The sequence below is a fragment of the Vigna radiata genome, chromosome 11 (genome assembly GCF_000741045.1).
Source record: "Vigna radiata var. radiata cultivar VC1973A chromosome 11, Vradiata_ver6, whole genome shotgun sequence".
In the NCBI taxonomy this organism is placed as follows: domain Eukaryota; kingdom Viridiplantae; phylum Streptophyta; class Magnoliopsida; order Fabales; family Fabaceae; genus Vigna; species Vigna radiata.
The window spans coordinates 18,277,234-18,300,533 of NC_028361.1; the positions used below are offsets into that span (position 1 = coordinate 18,277,234).

Consider the following 23,300-nt stretch of genomic DNA (forward strand, 5'->3'; position numbering starts at 1 on the left):
GGAGATTTCTAAAACGTAATCATCCATATCGAAGATTAAAAAAAGCATTTAATGGAGATCAAGAGAGGGACGAAACACCAAATGCACTTACTGCCCTTCAAGTTCTTGAAAAAGTTAATAAAATACATCATGTATTTGGGAAAACATCAAAGAAGTCATCTGTAACGACCCCTTGGAAGAAGAAATCAATATTCTTTGATCTTCCATATTGGTCAAAGTTAGATGTTCGACATTGCATATTGGTCAAATTTTGATTTTTTCCCAAATGTAGAATTCATATACACTAATTAGTATGAATTGTCTTGTGCAGAAATTCAAGACTACTACACCAGTTCCTGAGAAGCCACTATTATTCATGAGGAACGCTGCTGCGAAGTATATAATTAGATTNTACAATANCTCTTAGTTATTAGATTTAAACATTNCATTTGATTAGATTGTATTTTATTAGACTTTGTACTTTATTTGATGTTTAAATACATTTGAACATGTGTTTGTTATGTTGAAATTGAATTTGTGTACATGTTTTTATATGCAGGTATGTTTTTGTGGTAGTGGATATCATAAAAACAGACCTGTAATTTTTAAAAACTGCAGGGGAATATGCTGCGATTGTTACCACAACCGCGGCATATAATGCTCGTTTTTTATTTTTTTTTTAAAAACAGACCTTTGGCCGCGGTTAGTGCTAGAACCGCGGCATATACGGGAACAATTTTTTTTTTTAAAAAAAATGGGTTTAGGCAGCGGTTCCTTGTACAACCGCGGTATATTTCCCAACTTTTTTACCGCGGTTATAACCGCGGCCTAAAGTCTCTGATTTACTACCGCAGCTGAATATGTCGCAATTCGTAAACCGCGACGTATAGTAAAAAATAACCACAGTAAAATCCCCTCACTGCACTAGTAAATAACTAAAGCATGAAAAGATAAAAAAAAAAGAAGTAAACTTGAAAGTTAAACAAAATAAAAATTGTGAAAGAAATTTATTCATGAAAATAAACACATAAAAAATAGATAAAAATAATTATTGTCATATGTCCAACACAACTTGACCTTTCATGATATCAACTTACATATACTTGCCCATAAAACTTTTGTCGTTATTTTGGTTCAAAATGTTTTTCATGTGAACTTTTAAGCATTATGAGCTTTGTTAGTCCTTTGCTTATGTATAACACGACGACTAAACATTGTGGAATAGGTCAAATTAATAAGAATACCTAGATTTAAGGATGCATTCTTAAAATCTAGATCTAGATCATAGATATATACCAGATATATTCTGAGCAAGTTATTTCACTATACCGACCAACGACATACACACATAATTATAGGAAGTAAAATTAAGCAAACGTAGAATGTGAAATGACTTCTTTGAACCATTTATTTGACTTTAAACTTTGAATCCAGAGAAAGCGAAGGGAGCACTTAGAATAAACTAACATAGAACAATCTTCTTTTAATTAATAATTTTAAACTAAATTATAAATATGTAATTATATTGAATACTCCAAAAAGAACACTTCATCTTTAATTTTGAATTAAAATCTTAATATATATTGATGATGAATTTTTGGAAAAAGTAATTTATCACTAATATTCAAGCAAAGTTTTCTCTGATAAAATACTAAGATCGTCTCCCATAAAATATTTAATAATGATTTTAGTTCTGAGATTTGATATTGTAGAAATTAAAATCACATGTTTTTATTTTGAGAAGTAATTTTTTTTTTTTGAAAAGTAAAAATTAAAATTAATCCAATCCAAAGTTTTAATTGAAGAGACTAAGTCCAGAATTCTGGGTAGACAAAACTTATGATTAAATCCCTATAAAAAAATAATGAGGTAAATTTAAAAATACAAATAAAATTTTCAAAACCACTTTTCAACTGCATGATCTACAATTAATTAAGAGAAGATTATTAAATAATAAACTAACCACAGATTTGTAATAAATCATTTAATAAAATTTATATCCTAATACATAAATTTTCTTTCCACTACCTGCTTAGTGCACGTTTGACACGTGCAACAGGCGTGCTTCCGCCGACCCCAATTTGGCGAGAAAAGTGAACATGGTGCGATGTTGTGACCATTGTTGGGAAACTTGGAAAGTGGTGTCTGAAAGCTGCTTCGCGAATGCCCACATTGGGATTTTGACTTTTCTCTTGGATTGCAATGAAAACCACTAGTGCTATTAAAGAAATCCAACCTTATTCTTTTGTAAGCGTTTTCGTGATCCCATACACACCCTTGTTAAAGTTCGTTGATCATGGAGCTCTCTGCGCCCTTCAGATTTCGATCAAGGAACCTCAACTCACCCTTCACACACATACCCATCAGCCACCCTTTCAAGCATCCACCACCCTTTTCAACCAAGCTCGTTAACAAGCCCACAAATTCTACACTAACGCTGAGAGCATTGAGAAAGGAACCTATTGAAGGGCTCAGCGATGAGTTGAACGCTATTGCACGTCGTAACCTTGACTTCGCTTACACTAGAAGAAGGGTTCGCGATGCTTTCACCGAGGTGCATCAGCAGCTGGATCATTGCTTGTTCAAGGTTAGTTTAGTTTTGACTGAGTGGCTGATAGGTATTTTTGGAAGAACTACATTAAGGACTTCTAGTGATAAAGATAGGAAAAAGTTGAAATTAGTTTTTGTTTTTGTAAGTTAAAATTATTTAAAGTTTATTGTATACAAGATAATTTGTAAAATTTTTCTTGTCTCTAAATTTGCAATTTTAATTTATATAAGAGCTAATTTTAATTTGTAAAAACTTTTTTCACTTTTTATCCTTTAGAGATCCATCCAAACATCTTCTAGATAAAAGGTTTTAATTGAACGAAGTTTGAGGTTAACATTTTTGTTTTTATCTTTAGTTTTGAGTTAGTTAGTATATTATTTGGTGTTTGAAAGTGAAGTTTTTAACTATCACTGCTTTGATGGTGTAACATAAGTTGTATCTTTATACTAAGGTTTTAAATTGTGGTTGTGATGCTTAGTAATGTGGAAATTTGCTTACAAATGTGGCTGATGTGGTTGAGTTGCGATTCACTCAGGGAGACCTGGAAACCTTGACACTTTGGCCACACTTGCCTTTTAATTAAGTTATGTTTGGATAAATGTTTTCATAAACACTTTTAGAAGAATAAAAAAATCAATGAAATTTACTTACTGTAAGCCAATATTAGTTTGAGCTTGTTTGGATAAATTCTTCATAAACGCTTTTAGAAAAAGAGCATAAGAAAAATATTAAATAATTTTTTCCTTAAGCTAAAGCTAGGCTGTACTTCAGTTGAAAAGGAGAAGCTAATACAGGAGAACTTCAACCAATTTTAGTTTAATGAGAAATTTATTTCATTTTGCTTTCTTGATTTCTTCTTCTAGAAGTATTTATAGAACAAATCATCTAACTATACCCTTAAGCATAAGCTAAGTTGTAAAAACTCTCTTAAATTAGCTTCTCTAAAAGCTTATTTTTAATTTATTCATAGGCTAATTATTTTCTTTTTGTTTTAAAGTGCTCATGGAGAAGCTTATTTAAACATCGTTAAAGCTTTGCTTTACAGAATCAAGTTATGTACGAACTCCTTTAATTTTCCATTGATGTATAAGAGTGGTACTTTTTACAAGACTCGGTGACTGACTGATGTTTAACCTCTGTTGCTAGAATGCTCCTGCAGGGATCAGAACTGAAGAAGTAAGATTTTCTGCTTTACCTTATTATTTTCTAAAAAACCTAAAAAAATGTTGATGTTCTGAAGTTTTTTTCATTTGACTTATTTGTCACCTTGCTTGAAAATGTTATTTACTTTTTATTTGCTTGATGGGTAGTGGTACGAAAGGAATTCAAGGGGATTAGAAATTTTTTGCAAAAGTTGGATGCCAAGGCCAGAGATTCCACTCAAGGCTTCTGTGTGTTTCTGTCATGGATATGGTGATACTTGCACCTTCTTTTTTGAAGGTTTGTAATGGTATATGATGTCCTAAATGTTTCTAAGGAAGCTAAGATTCTGATTTGGGGAGGATTTGGATTTTGTATTCAGGTATAGCCAGGAGAATTGCAGCATCTGGGTATGCTGTCTTCGCAATGGACTATCCAGGTTTTGGTCTTTCAGAAGGCTTGCATGGTTATATACCAAACTTTGATTATCTGGTTGATGATGTTATAGAGCATTATACAAAAATTAAAGGTGCGTCTTTAACTTTTTCAGTATCTCTGCTGTCATATTGATCAATGTCGTTATATTTTACATGGTAAAAGAAATGTTGTTATTGATTATGTTTTGTATTTCAATTGACAGTCAGGCCTGATCTGAGAGACTTGCCTAGATTTATATTAGGGCAGTCAATGGGTGGAGCAGTTTCTCTTAAAGTTCATTTGAGGGAGCCAGATGATTGGGATGGAATGATACTTGTAGCTCCAATGTGTAAAGTAAGCTCATTCTTCTGTACTTTAATTGTTGCTCAAGAACTTCAGTTTTCTTTAATTTTCAAAGTACGATTCAGCAATTCAGCGTATTCCTTTATCAATGATTATTCCAATTTATAAAAGAAGTATACCTTGATAAGTGCATTTTGGTATTATCCATGAATTGTAAGCAAATACTCAAATTACTAGTAATTAAGATTGATGCAGTGTTAGTTGCTGTTGTGATTAAATTGTAAAGACCTCAAAAATTGCCATATTGCAAGCATCATCTTAGTTTCAGGCTGCAAGCTAAAACAACGTCATTGCTATGTTAGGCACTATTATAAACGGATCTCTATTTTCTGGCATTGGGAAGTAAAAAGTATGGCCAGGATTAATTTCTAGAGTGAAGTGTCTGCCTCAAATCATATTCCTTAATAAAGATGAGGGACTACTATGATCGCATTTTCAATGCCTCTGATGAAATATAAATTAAAATGTAATATTTTAATAGAACTTTGAGATTTACCCATATGTTGACCTGATTTAAAAATATATTTTACCATTTATGTTGTTTAAGATTCAAACTATGCCACGATATTTAAACCATGTAGATTTGATGTGTGTATTTCGAATTTCGTACCAGGATTTAGTTAAAGAATGAATATTCTGAGACACTGGAAAGCTGTCCCTTCAATGAGATAACAATCAAACTAGAGACAATTATTGAAAATATTGAAATTATGGTACAGGAAAAGCAATGCTTTTCCTGATTCCGCAGCAATCAGTTGAACACTCTAGGAAACTGTAAAGAATGGTTTTGTGAATTAGAGGAAACAATAACACCGAACGAAAGTGAATGAGGGATTTCGTCCAAATCCAAATTGAGTGATAGGGATTTGAGGTGTCTTAATTTCACATTGAATAGTATGAGATGATCGGTGCAGTATTTAAATGTTTGGTTCTCTCTAGTAGAAAGCTTTTGAGGGAGGGTTATCCAAATGCTCGGGTACTTCTATGAGGATTGTAAAAGACGCAGATCAATATTTAAGAAAGCTATACATGGCCTACATAGATAGAGGATCTATTTGGCAAGCTTCTCTACGAACACTTCTAGAAGAGAAAAAACATGAAATAAGTTTTTCCGTAAGTTAAAATTAGTTTATGTATAAGTTAAAAGTAAGAAATTAAAAAGTTTATACGAGAGGAAAACAAAATAGAAACATGTAATCTTATCACTGTTATAGAATCAGTGTTGAAGATATGTCAATGATGTCAATAGTGGGGATAAAAGGTTTAGTGTCTGTATGAGCATATGTGAAAGGTAGAGCAGAGATTGTGCTAGGATTAGATTCATTTAGTTGGGTATGTAGATAGGGAGAATGATCTTCGTTGAAAATGACATTGAGAGATATGATAAGGTTGCGAATATGTAAATAGTAGGTGAGATAGCCTTTGATATAAAGAAGAAAAACTAAAAAAAGCAATGATGGGCTCTTTGGTCAAGTTTCATGCGGTGGGAAGTGATAGTTGTGATGCAACTTTGTAAACGGGTATATTTTTGAGAAAAGGTGAAGGAAGACAATTAATACGATAAATTGCATGTAGTAAAGAAAAATTTCGGGAACTGTGAGGTAAATTGTATGTAATAAGATATTTGTTACTGGAAACATCTTCAAAAAGCACAAAATGGCATATTCATTTATAGATCAGTTGATTAACAGAACAAAATAATATCCAACTTTTGTTCAGCACATTTGACATATTATCAACAAAGATAAAGCATAATGAATCCAACACATAGCTACACATTCTGCACATTTCAGCAGCATTTTACAGGATTTACATTTTTTCCTAGCTTTTCATACTGCAGAAAGGGATCAAAAACTCCCCCTGAAGAAAACAACTATCTTGTAGCCACTAAGTTGATATACAGTTTCATTTGATTAAATTATTAGAAAAAGACAACATATATGCAGTAAGACAACATTATATTTGCAGAAGCAATTTTAATTTATTGCTCCAAGAAACACCATCAATTTCGAAAACTAGGGTCACAAAACATTAACTCAGAATTCCTCAATTAGTTTCAGGAAATCGTAACACATCAAAGACTACTTTACACACATTAGATGTTATATTTGAAGCATTAATGGTACAGACTTACCTTTACTTATAAATCTAAAAACAGTTCAAAACAAGATACCACATTGATTCCTAGGCTTTCTCATAACCCCTGCAAAACTAGTAAATAACAACTAGGGTATGCAATTTAAATTTGGGTCCTTTCATGTTAGTAGCATTGATATTGCTTTTGGGAATCCAAGTATATTTGCTACTAAGTACACCAACATATTTGGAAGAACAAGTATTTGATGCATGACCCTTCTTTAAACAATAAAAACAAGAAACAAAATGTGCTTTGGGAATAACTTTTGCTTCTTTGAAAAAGAATATCCAATTCAAACTCTATCCATTACACACTTTTGGGAATTAAGAAGGGCATCAAAGTTAGATTTTCCGGTTGTAAACCTTTCAAGAAGAGCATGCAAGCTCTAACCTTAATTGTACTTGGCAGTTTTGAATTCTTTCCTTTTCTGTAAATTAGTTTCTGTTTTCCCTAATTTGGATACTAACTTGTTATACCCCAAAAGCTATCTATGCTTTCTGTATCACACTTCTCCGGTAAGGGAGTAAACACATTTTCAGTTTATGCATAAACTAATTAACTTGTGTAGAAGCTCAATTCATATCTTCTCTAGGTGTTTATAGAAAGGTTTGTTCAGTCGAGTTCAAAGTCTTTTAGCCTCTAACAAATAATGATTGACCTTATTTGCATGATTACCCTCACTAGAAGAATCATTCTAACTTCCAGTATTCTTCATTAAAATAGAAATGAGATTGATACTATAGTTATGATCTATCTTCTATATTTACCTCGCAAAGCCACATAATTTTCTGGATGCCCTCTTGAAATTGGAGATCTTTCAAAGGTCTAACCATCAAAGTACTTTGGATTGCATTGATACTTTCTAACATTCATTACAAATTATTTATTTTAACCTGAACAGAAAGTTATACTTTGTTTCTCCCCACTCTAAATGGGGGCTGTATTTTTTTATAGTTGGATAAAACATGACTTGCCGATCTCCTGTTTCTGGTAAGATTGCAGATGACGTGTTACCATCAGATGCAGTTATGAAGGTGTTAACTGTTTTTTCTAAAGTGCTGCCAAAGGCTAAACTCTTCCCAAAGCAGGACCTAGATGAGCTCTTCTTCAGGGAACCGAGCAAAAGAAAATTGGTTGGTATCTTTGCAATCATTAGTTATTGCGTGCTTCTATAATGATATAACTAACCTTTTCTCTTCCATCTCATGCTTCTTTACGAAAATGTCTTCCACTTCCTAATTGTTTTTAAATTTGTCACTTTTCATTATGATTTTAAATTTTAGTTATGATCATTTTTTTAGATATTTTACCAACAGTACGAAAGTACAACCGCAATTCCTGTTACAGAAACTTCCCTTCATTTTACTAAAGCCATCATTTAAATTTCACTGACTACTATATCAATATTATCCGCATGATAAAATGATGGCTTTGTAACCAGTTTTGCTGTTTGGAGTATCAGTTTCTTTGAGCATATAAATTTATATTCATATATATATATGAGGTTCATCATCCTTAACATGATAACATAAGGTCACGAGTCAAGGAAGAACCATATGTGTATAAAACTCCCTCCTTCCCAGATGACAGATGCTGATGGATGTTTCATACATTATAAAATTAAGCATTCCAAGAAACCTAGTATTTGTTAGGTACAATTTTACTAAAATATTCGTGTTCTCTCTCTTGATTTCAATAAATGCATTATTAAGCCTTTTAAGACAAGAGTATTTATTAGAGGACAGATTGGAAAAGATACTTAAATATCTTGTTAAAAGGTGAGGGCATCAGTTATTTAAAATACTAAAACTGTAATTATTTTGGAACAGAGGGAGTAACTCTTCTATACATTTATCATCTGATCAGACCAGAATTTAATGTTTTACTTCCAATATGTGGGTGTCATTAAGCACCTTAAGTATCTTGTACACGTTTCTTCATGTGCTGGGTTTTACCAAACTGCCACATTGATGATATCTATGAGGGTGATACGTGCCTGCACATCACAACAGTTTTTAGTTTTTTCCATAATGAAATTTTGTTCATTTTTCTGTTCGTGGAGTCATGCATTTTTCTCACTCATGTCATTTATTAATTTTTCCCTTCTTCACACTCTGCACAACCATTAATTATCACTAGCCTTGTTGTGGGAATGAGTAAGTATGATATCCATACGTTGTTGCTTTCTCTAGCTTCCCAACCTTCAACCCACTCCTTCAATTAATGCAACCGAAACAGACCAAAACAGATATTTTTATTCTTCTAGTGTCATTCTTTGTAGGCTGTTTACAATGTTCTATGTTATGATGATAATCCACGGCTTAGAACTGGCATGGAGCTTTTAAGAACCACAAAAGAAATTGAGTCAAAAGTGCACAAGGTTAGTTATTTTCTTACTTAATGCAAGTTGTGCTTATTCTATGGTTATTTCTCTTTCTATATATATGTGCATTAATAAACTTCTCCAAAAGGACTATTAGAAGATAAAAATAAGAAAAAAAAAAGAGAAATGAACTTTTTCACTAGCTGAAATAAACTTATGCAAAAGTTAAAATTGAAAATTTAAAGAAGTTACATTGGAAAACTTCTATAAAATATTTTATGCATAATTAATTTTAATTTATGGAGAAACTAATTTCATTTTTTTCATTAATTTTTCTCATTTAGAAATCTTTATGGGAATCCTTAGAGTTGTCAAAATGGGTTACAACCTGCAAGTCAACCTGGGTCCACTGCGGGTTCGGGCTGGATTGGGTTGAAAAAAATGCATTTTTTTATGGCCAATTTTCAACTCGACTCATCCGGGTTGAACCCTTAATGAGTTGGGTTGTTCACCAACCTACCTAATTTTATTTTTATTAAGTTATTATCTTATAAAATCTTAAAAAATATCATTCAGCTCATTATATGGATTGTATTGTATTTTTTTATTGTTTTGAATTGTCTTGAGTTTAACATTATTTTAGAGTAAAATTTATTTAGATTTGAATTACAAAAAAGTTGTAATTTTTTTATTTTAAAAGAAATTGTAATTAAATGAGTCAGAGAGTCGACTCTTTTAACTCACCAACCCGTAGTGGGACGAGTTAGATTCGAATTTTTTCGGTTTGTTAATAAATGAATCGGATTTGATTGATTCACTAAGTGACCAATCTGTAATGGACCGGCAAGGTGATCCGTTTTGACATCACTAGGAACCTTGTTCAAACAAACCCCAATTATCATTCAATAAGACAAGCATTTACTTGTTGTGTGGAATGGGTGGTTGCAGGTCTCAGCACCGTTATTGGTTCTTCATGGAGCAGAAGATAAGGTGACTGATCCATTAGTGAGTAAATTTCTTTATGAGAAAGCATCAAGCAAAGATAAGACTTTAAAGCTGTATGAAGGTGGTTACCACTGCATTTTGGAAGGCGAACCTGATGACAGAATATCTGCTGTACATGATGACATTGTCTCGTGGCTTGATTTTAGAAGTTCAAGTAAATGAGGCATCTCTCTTTCTTATCGTTTCGATGGAAAGTTTTATGGTGTTATTTATTTTTATAGATAATTTAAAGTGTCTGAAGATAAAATATCTTATTCCGATGAATAAATTTCAAAAGAGACAACAATTCTAAAATTTACAAAGTAAATTTAAACAAGGTTAACACATGTTACTTCCAACTTTAATTAAGTCAGCTTAGTTAAAGTTAAAATATTACAGATTTGATATTGTTTTTTCACCTAGCATTACATATTTCTTTACTAAAATTAATTATGATTATTTCTTTTATTACCAAATTTGGTTATATATATATCAATGTTATTTAGCTAATATTAGATTAAAACTTCTCTGTTAATATAAGAATTTTTTAATTGATGTCAAACAAGATTTTTTCTAAGTGATGTTAATTGAGTTTAATTTTAGTTAATGTAATTTTAAAATTAATGTTAATTTAAAATGTTTCTGAACGATATTAATCAAAATTGTTTTCAGTTATTATAAATTGGGATTGTTCTTTTATCAACATTAATTAAGATAATCTACCGTAGGACTACACTTTTTTTTTGTCAAATATAAAATGAAATTTTTTTGACAAAGTAAATATTGTATAAATATAATTTACAAATTTTATTTAGAATTTTTTTTTAAGTTATTGTTTTAGTTATAGAGTCGATGTTAACTGTCCACTCTATCACGTGTGTCTTGAGAGTTTAATTGCTTGTTTTCACTCCGTCCTTCATCATAGTTGTGCGTTTGGTTAAACTTAGAGGACCTAGCAACATAAAACACTATATTGTCAAAGTTAGTGAATATTCCATAGTTTTAATAATAAATACATATTACATGTCATCATCAACCTTTTTATCTAAAACCTGTATTTATAAATTTAGAAAAAAATCTAATTATGACGCACTTAGTAATACTCACACTCAACATCATTTTCACCACTACTCCTTAATCTCTCGAAGAATCGAGTGTTCCTATAATTTGATTTTCAAGTAATAATATGGACAATTGTTATTTCATCGTTTGAGAGTTTGAAGAGAGGGGAAGCCGAAGATATATGGATGATGCCTTTTCATCTGTCAACATTGTCGATGGATTCCTTGATCTTGGGATCAATTAAGCATGATACAAAGATGATATGAGACGACCACTGTAAATAAAAATAAGGTCAAAGTATATAAGAGATTAACGTAGAGATAGAGATCAACATAACAAAGAACTGGGATGATGACTGTGGTTACTATCATGAGATGTCTATCTATTGAAATTGTCTAGTCTAATGTTAACTAGACGATCATATATATATATATATATATATATATATATATATATATATATATATATATATATATATANATATATATATATATATATATATATATATATATATATATATATATATATATATATATATATATATTCAAAATGAATTGAAACTCGTTAGTTGGGTTGAGTTAGAAAAAAATGCAAAATTTTTTATGCGAGCCAATTCTAACCCGGCTCACACGGGTTGAACCCGTGGTGGGTTGGGTTGGCTCACCAACTCACTTATTTTTTTTAATTAAATCAAATTAATTAAATTAATTATTCAAATCCTATTTTTTTATTGAAATCAAATTAATTAAATTAATTATTCAAAATACACAACCTTTATTCAGGTTATTTTTACAATATTTAAAAATCCTATATATACAATATTTTTACAATATTTAAACATCTTATATATACAATATTTAGACATCCTATATATACAATATTTTTACAATACTTTTAATAATGAATAACACAGAAAAATATATATAATATTTTTACAATCACTTAACCACTTCATCAAACACTTTTCATTGTTTAATATATACAATCATAACAATATAAAATATCCTATATAAAAAAGCATCCTTTATGTAACTAAGATTTTTCATTTTTTTTATATTAATTATTTCAAAATAAACACATGTTACTTATGACAACTAAATTTTTTTAATTTTTTATATATTAATAAATACAAAATAAACACATGCTACTAAATAATTTAGATTCTTCAGTTTTTTTAGTTCCTTTTATATCAATTGGTCTAATTATTATTGTTTCAATTTGATCGATCGAAGTAACATGTTATAAGAATTTCAGAAGAATAGAGTGAAAAAAAGTTAAGTGAGTCAATGAGTCAACCCGTTTAACCCACCAACATGTGGTGGGTCAGATCGAGTTTGAATTTTTTTGACTCGTAATAAATGAGTCGGGTTGGATAGGTTCACTAAATAGCCAACCCGTAATGGATCGGGTCGAGTCGGACCAGGTTACCCATTTTGACAGCTCTAAGAATGAGTATTCATGAATACCTACTTACTATGAACAATGAAAACTTAATAATTAAGACTATAGCATAAGAAAACCCTACAGACATCAAGCTTAGAAAATAAGGGCTGAATATATTACCCATAAAAGCTTAAATTTATTATACTTTGATTAAAATTATGAAATCATAACAAAAAAAAAAAGAAAAAAAATAAGAAACTGAACACTTGCAATATTAAATCATAAAGAATTTTTTTCAACCCTTCAATCTTAAAATTGATTTTATCATTGAACACCGGTCCAAAAAGTTTTATTTCAAGAAGAAAAAATACCTGCCTATACTATAATGTTTTAGGTATATATTTCTTTTTTAATAGATTTAATTAGTCTTTAAAAAATACATTAACTTCTGCAAAATTAGCAGAAAATTAATTCCAAAATACAGCTGAATAGTATTAACGGAAAATTAACAATGAAGGTTTTGCTTATCTGATTTAATGTTCAAAATTAATAGCATTTTTAAAACCTACTTTTTTTTATTAAATCCAATTAATACCATTGAATTCAATTATATCGTATTGTTGTTGTGAAAATGGTTTTCTATTTTGTCTTTTCTTTTTCTTTTCCCAAGTCTAGATATCTATATATATGTGTGTGTGGACTTTTGCAGATTATAATTTCTTGGTGAGTAACAGCCATGGCTTCAACCTCCAAATTCCAATTCTCAGTTCTCATATCTCTTCTTTTAGTTTTATTTTTTTTGAGTGTTGAAGGTAAACTTCCACAATCATGCAAGAAATATGAGTGTCCCACTTACAATGTTGTAGAAGCTGGAAATGGTTTTGAAATTCGAAAATATGATTCACCTGTGTGGATTTCTACTCTCCCAATTCAGAACAAATCTTTCGTTGGAGCTACAAGAAATGGTTTTATCAGGTTATTTCATTTCCTTTTTATCAACTTAATTAATTTTTCTGTAATACATTAATAACTTTAGGTTTTGTAAGGAATCTGCTAAAAAAAGTAAGATACTCTATATGCTAATGCTGTGTTACGAATATAATTTAATTAAACCAACTAAAACTAAAGGTAACGACTTGAAGAAGGAAAAAATGTGTACACATAAACCTTCACTAAATATTACGTACTAACACTTCAAAATTTATCTATTATTCTTCATTACATTAAAAAAAAAAGAAGAATAATGAAAAACTACATTAAATTCATATCAAAATATACAAGAAAAGGTTTAAAAAAGTTAAACACTCCAACGAATAGGAACTTGGTTCCTCTTATAAATATTGTAACCACGAGTCAACTCGGTCCACCACGAGTTCGAGTCGAGTTGGATTCGAAAAAAATATAATATATTTTATGCGGGCTAATTGTCGGCTCACTTAGAACTTGGTCCACCCGGGTTAAACCCGTGAAGAGGTGAGTTGGTGAGCTATCTATTCAAGACTCTAATATTATAAATGAACATGTGATAAAAAAATTATCAATATTAAAAATTTATTTGTTTGTCTTTTGTGTTTATTTTTGGATTATACTTGAATTGTATGATGTTTTTTATTTATTTTGAATTGTCTTTGGAACTTACCATCATTTTAGGGTGAAATTTATTTAGATTTGAATTACAAAAAATTGTAATTTTTTTTATTTAAAAAAAAAACTTATAATTAAGTGAGTGAGTCCATCCATTTAATGTAGATTGGATCAGGTTTGAATTTTTTCAACTCGTTAATAAATGAGTGAAGTTGGATTGATTCACTAAGTGACCAATCCGTAGTGAGCATTAGTGAACCAACCCGTAGTGGGCCAACGAGTAACCTGTTTTTGTTTTGATAGCTTATATACTTACCAAGTAATTTTTTCAGTAATATTGGATAGTAATTGTTTTACCAAATTAATTCAAATAAACATATGATTTGTGTATTTGGTTTAATTGGATAAACTTGGGTACATTGGTATTTTATTGAGTTTTCAGGCTATTTAATTATGCCCGTGGTAAGAACAATGAGAACAAGCAGATTAAGTTGACAGCACCAGTTACGAGTGAAGTCTCTTTTAATGGAGGAAAGCCCTCCATTGAAGTGAGCTTCTTTGTGGCATTAGAGAACCAAAAGAACCCAGCTCTGGCAGATGGTCTCAGAGTTCAAAGATGGAAAAGTAAATTTGTAGCATTGAAACAATTTGGTGGGTTTGTCACAGATTCTAACGTTGGGAGGATAGTTGCTTCCCTTAATGCTAGTCTTGCTGGAACCAAACCGTCTTTTTCTTCTACCAAAAGTTTCATTATAGCACAATATGATCCTCCTTTTAAATTGTTCGATAGAGTTAATGAGGTATGGTTCTTGTCTGAGTGATGATACTGACAATCTAGTGGAATAAACTACACTAGAAAAATTCTCCATGTTATCTTCTTAATTTAGTAATAATGTCATAGATGAATGTTGCAATTGTATAAATACTTATATATGAATGAGATATTTTGCGAGATTTGGTACTTTTATAACCAATTTGTGGATGCATAAACTTTAATTTTGTCTTGTTAAATTTTTAGAACAATTAGATAAATGAGATATTTTGTGAGATTTGGTACTCTTACTAGATGCACAAAAACCACAATTTTGTTGAAAAAACACTCATAACGCGATGATGTTATATAAGGAAGTTGTGAATGACAGAAGAATAATTATAAGGAACATATATATAGCAATGTCAACATGAATAAGATATAGTCAATAAATTGAATTTTAACTTAGTTTACAAAACACTTAATATTATGAATTAAATTTATAAGTCAGTTTAAGGTTTATCAAACGAGGTGTACTAGAAAGAATGTTATAGCATTAGATGAGTTTTTTTTAGGTTTAAATCCTTTTTTGATCTCCCAGCCGTTAACGAAATCAATGAAATATGTATCAAGTGAGTCTCATCTATATTCTTTCATACTTGGGGGCTCTTTGAAGGTTGCAAAATCTCCATATCTGGATGACAACTTGGTACATATTTCATTGATTTCGTTAATGGTTGGGACTGATTTGATACATTTTTTATAACTTAAGAACCAAAGGTTGACATTTTTAAAAGCGGAAACTGAACTGAACATCGACTTATAACTTAAGGACTAAAAAAGGATTTAAACCTTTTTTTTAACCATCTTCTATGAAGCAAAATAACTCATGAATGCATATTTATGACTTGATAACTTTAATTTTAAATTTTTAATTGAGTTTTTTTGTTTAAAATATTGATTTAAATTGAATTTTTGATAATTTGACTTATTGAGTTTGTGAAATAAAAATGTTTTAAAAAGTGGTTTTTAGTTATAAATTGTTTTTGGATATTTTAATATTTTAAAAAATTATTTTTAGTTATAAATTGTTTTTGGATATTTTAATGTTTTAAAAAGTGATTTTTAGTTATAAAGTGTTTTTGGATATTTTAATGTTTGTTAAAGTAATTGTAGTTAAATTCTAGTACATTCAAGGTGTAAACACTAGTAAAAAATTGGGATTATACAACACACATTATGCCACAGTTCACCAGAAACCGCAGCATAATGTTGCGCGGTGGCAGTTTCGTAAATAAATCGAACTTATATGTCGCGGTTCCCCACCTAACCACGGCATATACCCCAGTCAACCATCCCATTTGATGCCACGTCAGGAAAAAAAAATTAATAACAGGGGAATATGCCGCGATTCTCTGACCAACCGCGACATATACCCCTGCTACCTCCTGACATCCCCCATCAGTCAGCCCCTGCAATAAATTGGCAGGGGAATATGCCGCGGTTGGTCAGAGAACCGCGGCATATTCCCTTTCCAATTTATTGCAGGGGCTGACTGATGGGGAATGTCAGAAGGTAGCAGGGGGAATAGGCCGCGGTTGCTCAGGGAACCGCGGCATATTCCCCCTGCTACCTTCTGACATTCCCAAAAGGCAGTTGAGAAGGCAGTTGGGGGATTCTGAACATCAGGGAATAGGCCGCGATTCTGACATTCCCTTTCATTTTGATGTTTATCAATTAAGGGGGACAAAAGAGATAAACTTATGAGCATCTAGGAGCATGTACATAGGAGGAGTCACTAGTGCAAAAACGCTATTTAACGTCACCAAATAGACGTCGGTTAATGAGTCCCCTGACATAACATGATGACCGGTGGCAAGTTCGTAAATAAGTCGGACATATAGACGTCGGGGCCAGATCTACTCGATGTCTAAAACACTATAGACGTCGGGGAAATTCCACATAGACGTCTAAAGGTTTGTCAGGTAGGTTAATAGTCACCATATCAACGTTGGTTAAGGATACAACGACGTCTGTAGTCTAATTTACTCGTCGAAATGACAACAACCGACGTCTATAGGTCTCAGAGGTTGGTGAATAGTCACGATATAGACGTCGGTTGGGCCCAACAGACGTCTCTAACCTGACAGGTAGTTGAGTGTCATTAATGTTCTACCCTATAGACGTTGGTGTCCCCTCCGAACTAACGTCTATAGCCTGACAGTTAGGTGAAACCGTAATAATTAACACAACTTTTCTCCCCAATAATTTTTTGGAAGAGACACTTGAAAAAGAATAGCTCTAGTTACTTCAAGAAGATGACAATTATTTCTTTCTGCAACCCCATTTTGTTGAGGGGTGTTAACACAAGTTAGTTCATGAACAATACCATTATGAGACAAAAAATTGAGAAATTCATGATTCACATATTCAGTACCATTATCAGACCTGATTCTTTTGATATTTTTCCCAAATCGATTTTGGACAAGATGGAAAAAATTAACAAAAATTTTAAAAACTTCGGATTTATTTTTCATAAGGTATGTCCACATGACACAGGTAAAATCGTCAATAAAGGTAATGAACCATTTGGATTTGGAAATAGAATCTATGATAGGACCCTAAACATAAGAGTAAATTAAATCAAAGGGAGAAATATTATTTTTGTGATTAATATGATAAGATGCACGATGATGTTTTAACAATCGACAAATATCACAATTAAAAGATTCAACAAACTTTTTGGTAAACAAGTAGAGAAACAAGGAACTTGATAAGACTAAATGAAGGATGCCCAAGCCTTTGAAGATGTAACCATATTTGAGATTTTTCCCACGTCTCAAATGTAGCTTGTTGACTCATGATTTTTGTGTTGTTTTGGTCATTAAACACTAAAAAGTACAACCCACTCTGTCCTTAGCAGTTAAAATTGTCTTCCCGTGGCAAGGTCTTGAAAAACACAATAAGTTGAAAAAAATGTCACTGAACAATTTAAATCTTTTGTGAGTTTTTGAACAGAGATAAGACTATTAGCTAATTGAAGAACATGTAAAACATCCTTCAATACAATAGATGAGTCCAAAATTATATTTTCAAAGCCGCATATAGGTATACCCTGACCATTCACGACTGTAATAAGTTGTTCTTTATTTCTTTTACCATATGAGTGAAGGACACACTGAAAGGTGTCATATGATCAGTTGCACTCGAATCAAGGATCCAAATACCTTAAGACACATGATCAATAGTATTCAAGCAAATCTTACCTTTTATGGACAAAGTACATGATCTAGAGGGCTTACTCATTGATTCATCCATTGCTTTCAAAGGAATAACTTTTACTTCATACATATCGTAGAATGCAACCAAGAGTCTCGAAGACGACGACGGCGTATGGGTCACACCGAGAAAAAAGAGAGCAAAACTTAAAAGCTCAGATCAACTCAAGAAGAGGTCAAACGGGTCGTCACAAACCCTAGGAACAGGCTCAGGAGGCTCCAACAACTCTGTTTGTGGCGGTGGCGGCGAGTAGGTCACATTGAAAAAAAAGAGCAGAACTCAAAACTCATATCTACTCAAATATAGGCCAAACGGGTCATCATCGACCCTAGGAACAGACTCAGGATTCTCCGACGACCTTTTCTGTGGCGGCGATGACGAGTGGGTCTTGCCGGAGGTGGGCACGTGTGCTACACGCGCCGGCGATGGTGGAGGCGCCTGACGGCTCCTCTCACGAAGCGACTTCCGGCGTTGTGGTTGTCGGAGTTAGGCACACCTTTCTGCCCTATCAACGACCCCAACCGGTGACGACGACGGTGGTCGAACAGTGGCAGCGGCGCGACTGTGCAGCGGCGTTTATGGTCGCCAATGTTGGGCGCACCTTTCTGCCTTATCAACGACCTTAACCATCGATGGCGGTAGCGGTGGTTGTCGGATAGCGGCGGCGGCACAACTGTGTAACGGAATGGAGAATGGATTGGAAAGAAGCGAATCTGGGAAGGATGGTGGGGTGCGCCGACGTGAGTGAAGAGATAAGAATTTAGGATTTTCATAAAAAATCTAAAAAAAGTAAAAAATAAAAATAAAAATAGTAGTTATGTAATTAAAAGTTTTCTAGGATTTCATCCTGCACTTTCAAGTCCTTCATCCTGCACCTCCAAAATTTTTCAAACTACCAAACTTACCCATAATTAAATAATATGAATATTTAAAAAAATTAAAGTGGTCAAAGATTTTTTTTATAGCAGTTCCTGAGATATTTTCTCTCTCATCTCATTTCTTATTTCTGTCTTTGAGTTCATTCTTTCTCATAATCATGGTGATTTTAGTATTTTGTTTAATTTTTTTAGCTATTTAATGTTCTGTTTAATTTTTTAAAGTTATTTGGTTTTAAATAATTAATTATATTAATTAAGTAATAATTTGTTTTAAATTTTTGATTATCCTATTTTTGAATTTTATTTTAATTAAATTGTTATATTTTAATAATTTATTTATTTATATAAAGATTTGAATTAAATTTATTTATTTTTAATGAAATAATAAATGTTATAGAATGTATAGTTATTTATTTCAAATAATATATTAAGAAATTGGTTAAATTCATTAAATTATTTTGTTTTCAATAGTTTTAAAGTTTTTTTTTTAATTCTTTTTTGGGTTAAATATGTTTTTAGTCCCTATACTTTGGGACGATTTTGATTTTAGTCTATTTTCGAACTATGGTACAATTTAATCCTTCAACTTTAGAAAACTCTGGTTTTAGTCTTTTTTACCAATTTTTTTTAACTTTATTTGTTGTTTCAAACACGTTTCTTAGTTAACATTAAAGCAAAAATGTGTCAAACAGTGTAAACAAATGCTATAATGAAACGTGCTTGAAACAACAAATAAAGTTAAAAAAAATTGGTAAAAAAGACTAAAACCAGATTTTTCTAAAATTGAAGGACTAAATTGTACCATAGTTTGAAAATGGACTAAAACCAAAATCGCTCTAAATTATAGAGACTAAAAACATATTTAACCCTTTTTTTTCTAAATTATTAAATTTTTTGTTTGAATGATTCTGTTTTAATATTTGTTTTATAGTTATTTCTTTTATATTAAAAGAATAAAAACCAATTAATAAATTATTAAAAGAATAATTATGAATAAAAAATATATGTTTATATGAATCTTTTAAAAACCATAAAAAAAACTGTTAATACACAAATATTATACATAAATTTAAATACAATTATAAAATAATAAAAGATATATAATAAGTAAGAATTCCATTTCATATCTAAAACGAAATTTTGGATGCACATATAGGAACGTATATGCATATCTGATGGGTGCAGTAATTTTTTTACTCTAAATTACTTTTATTAATTTTAATAAATTCATATAAATAACTTATATTAACTAAAAATCATATTACTACTTATAAACATATAAAAAGTTATACATAATTTAAAAGAATTATAAAAAATAAAATAATCAAAACTGTAATATAATTAAAGTTTTATATATAATATATTAAACATGCATCGGATATCTAAAATTTTTACTCTTAACATCCGATACTACAAATTCAGTTTACTTTTATTTTCAGTTTTTTATTCAAAATTAATTTTATTAATTTTAATACATTCATAAAATTATTTTATATTAATTAAAAATTATATAGTACATTATAAATCCATACATAAAATTCCAAAAAAAATATATAAGAAGCATTGAAAATAAATTAAAATTAATATAACAAGTTTATAATATTGAATCATTCACATATATGAACTGTAAAGTAAAAAGCTCAAACAATATTATGAGAGAGTTGTAGTTCAAAGATGAAGGGGGTGTAGGGTTTTTAAATAAAGATGAAATGAGGTGCAAAGATAAAGAGGTGTTGGGTTTTTTCTATAAAGAAATTAAATGAGGTGCAGGAATGCAAGGATGTAAAGATGATGCAGCAGGAATGCATGTTTAGTGATAGGAGAAAAATAGAGGTGGAGTTAATGTTCTCCACAAAAGTCCATCCTTGGAAATATAGGATGAAGCGCTCAAAAATTTTTCAAGAGGTACAGAGGGAGTTATTGGCTCCTTTGACGGTGCTAGTGGACCACAACTGTGAAGATGAAAAGGATTTATAGTTCTTGTTCATATTCAACCTCAACAACCAAATCCATTTTTGGCTTTAGTCTCACGGGTGAAACAGAACCAAAACTATGGATAACCTTGTTTCAAGCCGATTCAATCATGAGATTGAATCTCTCCCAGGGGACTACATATTCCCACCAGAAACAAGACCAGGAGGTCTCAAAATCCCCTTGAGCAATATTTCTGTGATTGATCTCAGGGAAGCAGAAAATGGTGATAGAATCAACACAATTCAGAAAATGATCAAGGCTTCTGAGGAGTTTGGATTCTTCCAGGTTCAGATAATGATGACTTTTTTTTTTTTTTTTTTTTCCATGCAGAAGCTAAACATTTATAGAGTATTCAACATGTTATATGGTAATGTTTAACAGAAAGTTATGTATGATTAGANAATTATCAAGGCTTTTGAGGAGTTTGGATTCTTCCAGGTTCAGATAATGATTTTTTTATTACTACTATAATATTATTTTTGGTAAACATTAAGAATTCTCCTATGTAGAAGCTAAACATTTATAGAGTATTCAACATGTTATATGGTAATGTTTAACAGAAAGTTATGTATGATTAGAGCAGGTTATCAATCATGGAATTTCCGAGAATGTAATGAACGAAGCAAGAAGTGTTTTCAAAGAGTTATTTGAGATGCCAGCAGAGGAAAAGCAGAAACTGTGTTCAGATGATCCTTCCAAGACATGCAAGATGCTTACCAGCAGTGTCAATTATGCAACTGAAAAGGTTCATATGTGGAGAGATATTTTTAGGCACCCATGTCATCCTTTGGAACAGTGGCAACACCTCTGGCCTGAAAATCCAACTAGATACAGGTAAATGAAAAACTGTCTTATCTTATTTGAGTTGAAGAATTGCTTTTGCTGCATTCAAGTGCTAAATATATATATAGTTGTGTAAACCATAATAATAGTAGTGTTGTTCATCTTTGGCAGAGAGTGTGCTGGGTCGTTTTCAGTTGAAGTGAAGAAGTTGGCTTCTAGGATCTTGAGTTTGATAAGTGAAGGGCTTGGTCTAGAATGTGGATATTTTGAGAATGATCTTACTGGGTCTGTGCTTCTTTCAATTAATTATTATCCACCATGCCCTGAACCAAGTTTGGCACTGGGAGTAACCAAGCACTCAGATCCTCATATCATAACCATTTTACTCCAAGATCATGTATCTGGCCTTCAAGTGCTCAAGGATGGAAACTGGATCGCAGTTGAACCTATTCCCAATGCATTTGCTATAAACATAGGCAACCAATTGCAGGTATATTTCTCTTAATCCATCAAGAAAATTTGAGATAAATCTAATTTCTTTGTTTAAACTTGATGCTGAAAATTTTTTGTTGATTGGAATATAGGTAATAAGTAATGGAAAGTTAAAAAGTTGTGAGCACCGTGTTGTCACAAATTCACATGAAGCACGTATTTCTGCTGGACTCTTCTTTGCTCCTACAAATGAATGTGTCGTAGAGCCAGCAGAAGCTCTCACCGATGAACATCACCCTCCAAATTATAAGCCTTTCAAGTACAAGGATTTCATACCTCACTTCTTGGCCAAACATGGTGATACAGACATAGTGCTGAAATCATTTGCAGCACAAAAGGGTTAAGTGAAATGTGGAAAAGGTAAAGGCATATTCAATGATGTAATAAAGGGAAACTAGCTTTCTTATTGTTGCCTTTGCTTAATGGTTGAAATAAAATCCTTCATGAAATAAATTTGAAGTTCCTCAGTTTGGTATACTAAGAATTTCTCCATTTTCAAGCACTGTATTTCCACTTTGTGCACGGTCCATACAGGTTGTTAGAGATAAAGTGTTTTAGCAAAAGTACTGCAATGTTTAAGAAAGATAACTCTTGAGGAAAATAGATTCTAATGACAAGAGCAATTATCAATGCTTAACTTCGTAAACAACTACCATGTTTATAAATAAAGTGTTTTGTAAAGCTAAGACAATAAACACACTTAATTGAGTTATGTCTAGTTTTTCTCTAAGATCTCTTAAATGATTCTACTATAATCTCAACAAAATTATAAGAGAGTATTAGTATCACTCCTAGTTACATTAGTCAATCTTCGTAACACATTCTACACTGACTAGAAGTGAGTATTAGACACCACTCTTGGCAACCCTAGTATGTAACATCATGATTTTTGGAATGTCTTGATTACGATTAAAATTTAAAATTTTTAAAATCATAATATCATTGTAGAAATCCACTTATATAATACCAAAATTAGTAATATAAAAACGAAATAAAATAAATCCGATTACACTACCTCTAACATTTATAGTACAAAAGCTTTAAATAATACAAATTTTTTTCCCACTCTCGCATCTCTATAATGCATCTGAAGCATCTACAATATCTACTCTCGTATAACCAAAAGTTATACGATCGCAAAACTCACAGCTTGAAACACAAACAAATATGTTGATGTTAAAAACTAAAGGTAACGAGTCGAAGAAAGAAAAAATGTGTAC

At 31.3% G+C, this 23,300-nt stretch overlaps 3 protein-coding genes across 3 annotated transcripts; all 3 read left to right on the forward strand.

The window, feature by feature from the left end:
- The first annotated feature begins 2,040 nt into the window (after positions 1–2,040).
- Positions 2,041–10,101, forward strand: LOC106776511 (caffeoylshikimate esterase). Its single transcript, XM_014663991.2, has 8 exons — positions 2,041–2,566; positions 3,677–3,706; positions 3,841–3,970; positions 4,053–4,199; positions 4,311–4,441; positions 7,583–7,720; positions 8,869–8,967; positions 9,859–10,101. The coding sequence occupies exons 1-8, from the start codon at positions 2,276–2,278 to the stop codon at positions 10,075–10,077; spliced, it is 1,185 nt and encodes a 394-aa protein (XP_014519477.1). The 5' UTR covers positions 2,041–2,275; the 3' UTR covers positions 10,078–10,101.
- Positions 10,102–13,064: 2,963 nt separating this feature from the next.
- LOC106776857 (heme-binding protein 2-like) lies at positions 13,065–14,744 on the forward strand. The gene is made up of 2 exons (XM_014664326.2): positions 13,065–13,314; positions 14,366–14,744. Exons 1-2 carry the CDS (start codon positions 13,076–13,078, stop codon positions 14,742–14,744), a joined length of 618 nt encoding a protein of 205 aa, XP_014519812.1. The 5' UTR covers positions 13,065–13,075.
- Positions 14,745–20,587: 5,843 nt separating this feature from the next.
- On the forward strand, positions 20,588–22,609 carry LOC106777488 (protein DOWNY MILDEW RESISTANCE 6-like). The gene is made up of 4 exons (XM_014665062.2): positions 20,588–21,090; positions 21,389–21,639; positions 21,760–22,078; positions 22,173–22,609. The coding sequence occupies exons 1-4, from the start codon at positions 20,884–20,886 to the stop codon at positions 22,422–22,424; spliced, it is 1,029 nt and encodes a 342-aa protein (XP_014520548.1). The 5' UTR covers positions 20,588–20,883; the 3' UTR covers positions 22,425–22,609.
- Positions 22,610–23,300: the final 691 nt, after the last annotated feature.

Bases quoted from the DNA above. Each gene is read 5' to 3' on its own strand.
- LOC106776511 (XM_014663991.2), top strand. From the start codon at position 2,276: ATGGAGCTCTCTGCGCCCTTCAGATTTCGATCAAGGAACCTCAACTCA. The intron at 2,567-3,676 runs GTTAGTTTAGTT...CTCTGTTGCTAG, and splicing joins TGGATCATTGCTTGTTCAAG to AATGCTCCTGCAGGGATCAG. The intron at 4,200-4,310 runs GTGCGTCTTTAA...TTCAATTGACAG, and splicing joins GCATTATACAAAAATTAAAG to TCAGGCCTGATCTGAGAGAC.
- LOC106776857 (XM_014664326.2), top strand. From the start codon at position 13,076: ATGGCTTCAACCTCCAAATTCCAATTCTCAGTTCTCATATCTCTTCTT. The intron at 13,315-14,365 runs GTTATTTCATTT...TTGAGTTTTCAG, and splicing joins ACAAGAAATGGTTTTATCAG to GCTATTTAATTATGCCCGTG.
- LOC106777488 (XM_014665062.2), top strand. From the start codon at position 20,884: ATGGATAACCTTGTTTCAAGCCGATTCAATCATGAGATTGAATCTCTC. The intron at 21,091-21,388 runs GTTCAGATAATG...TGATTAGAGCAG, and splicing joins AGGAGTTTGGATTCTTCCAG to GTTATCAATCATGGAATTTC. The intron at 22,079-22,172 runs GTATATTTCTCT...ATTGGAATATAG, and splicing joins ACATAGGCAACCAATTGCAG to GTAATAAGTAATGGAAAGTT.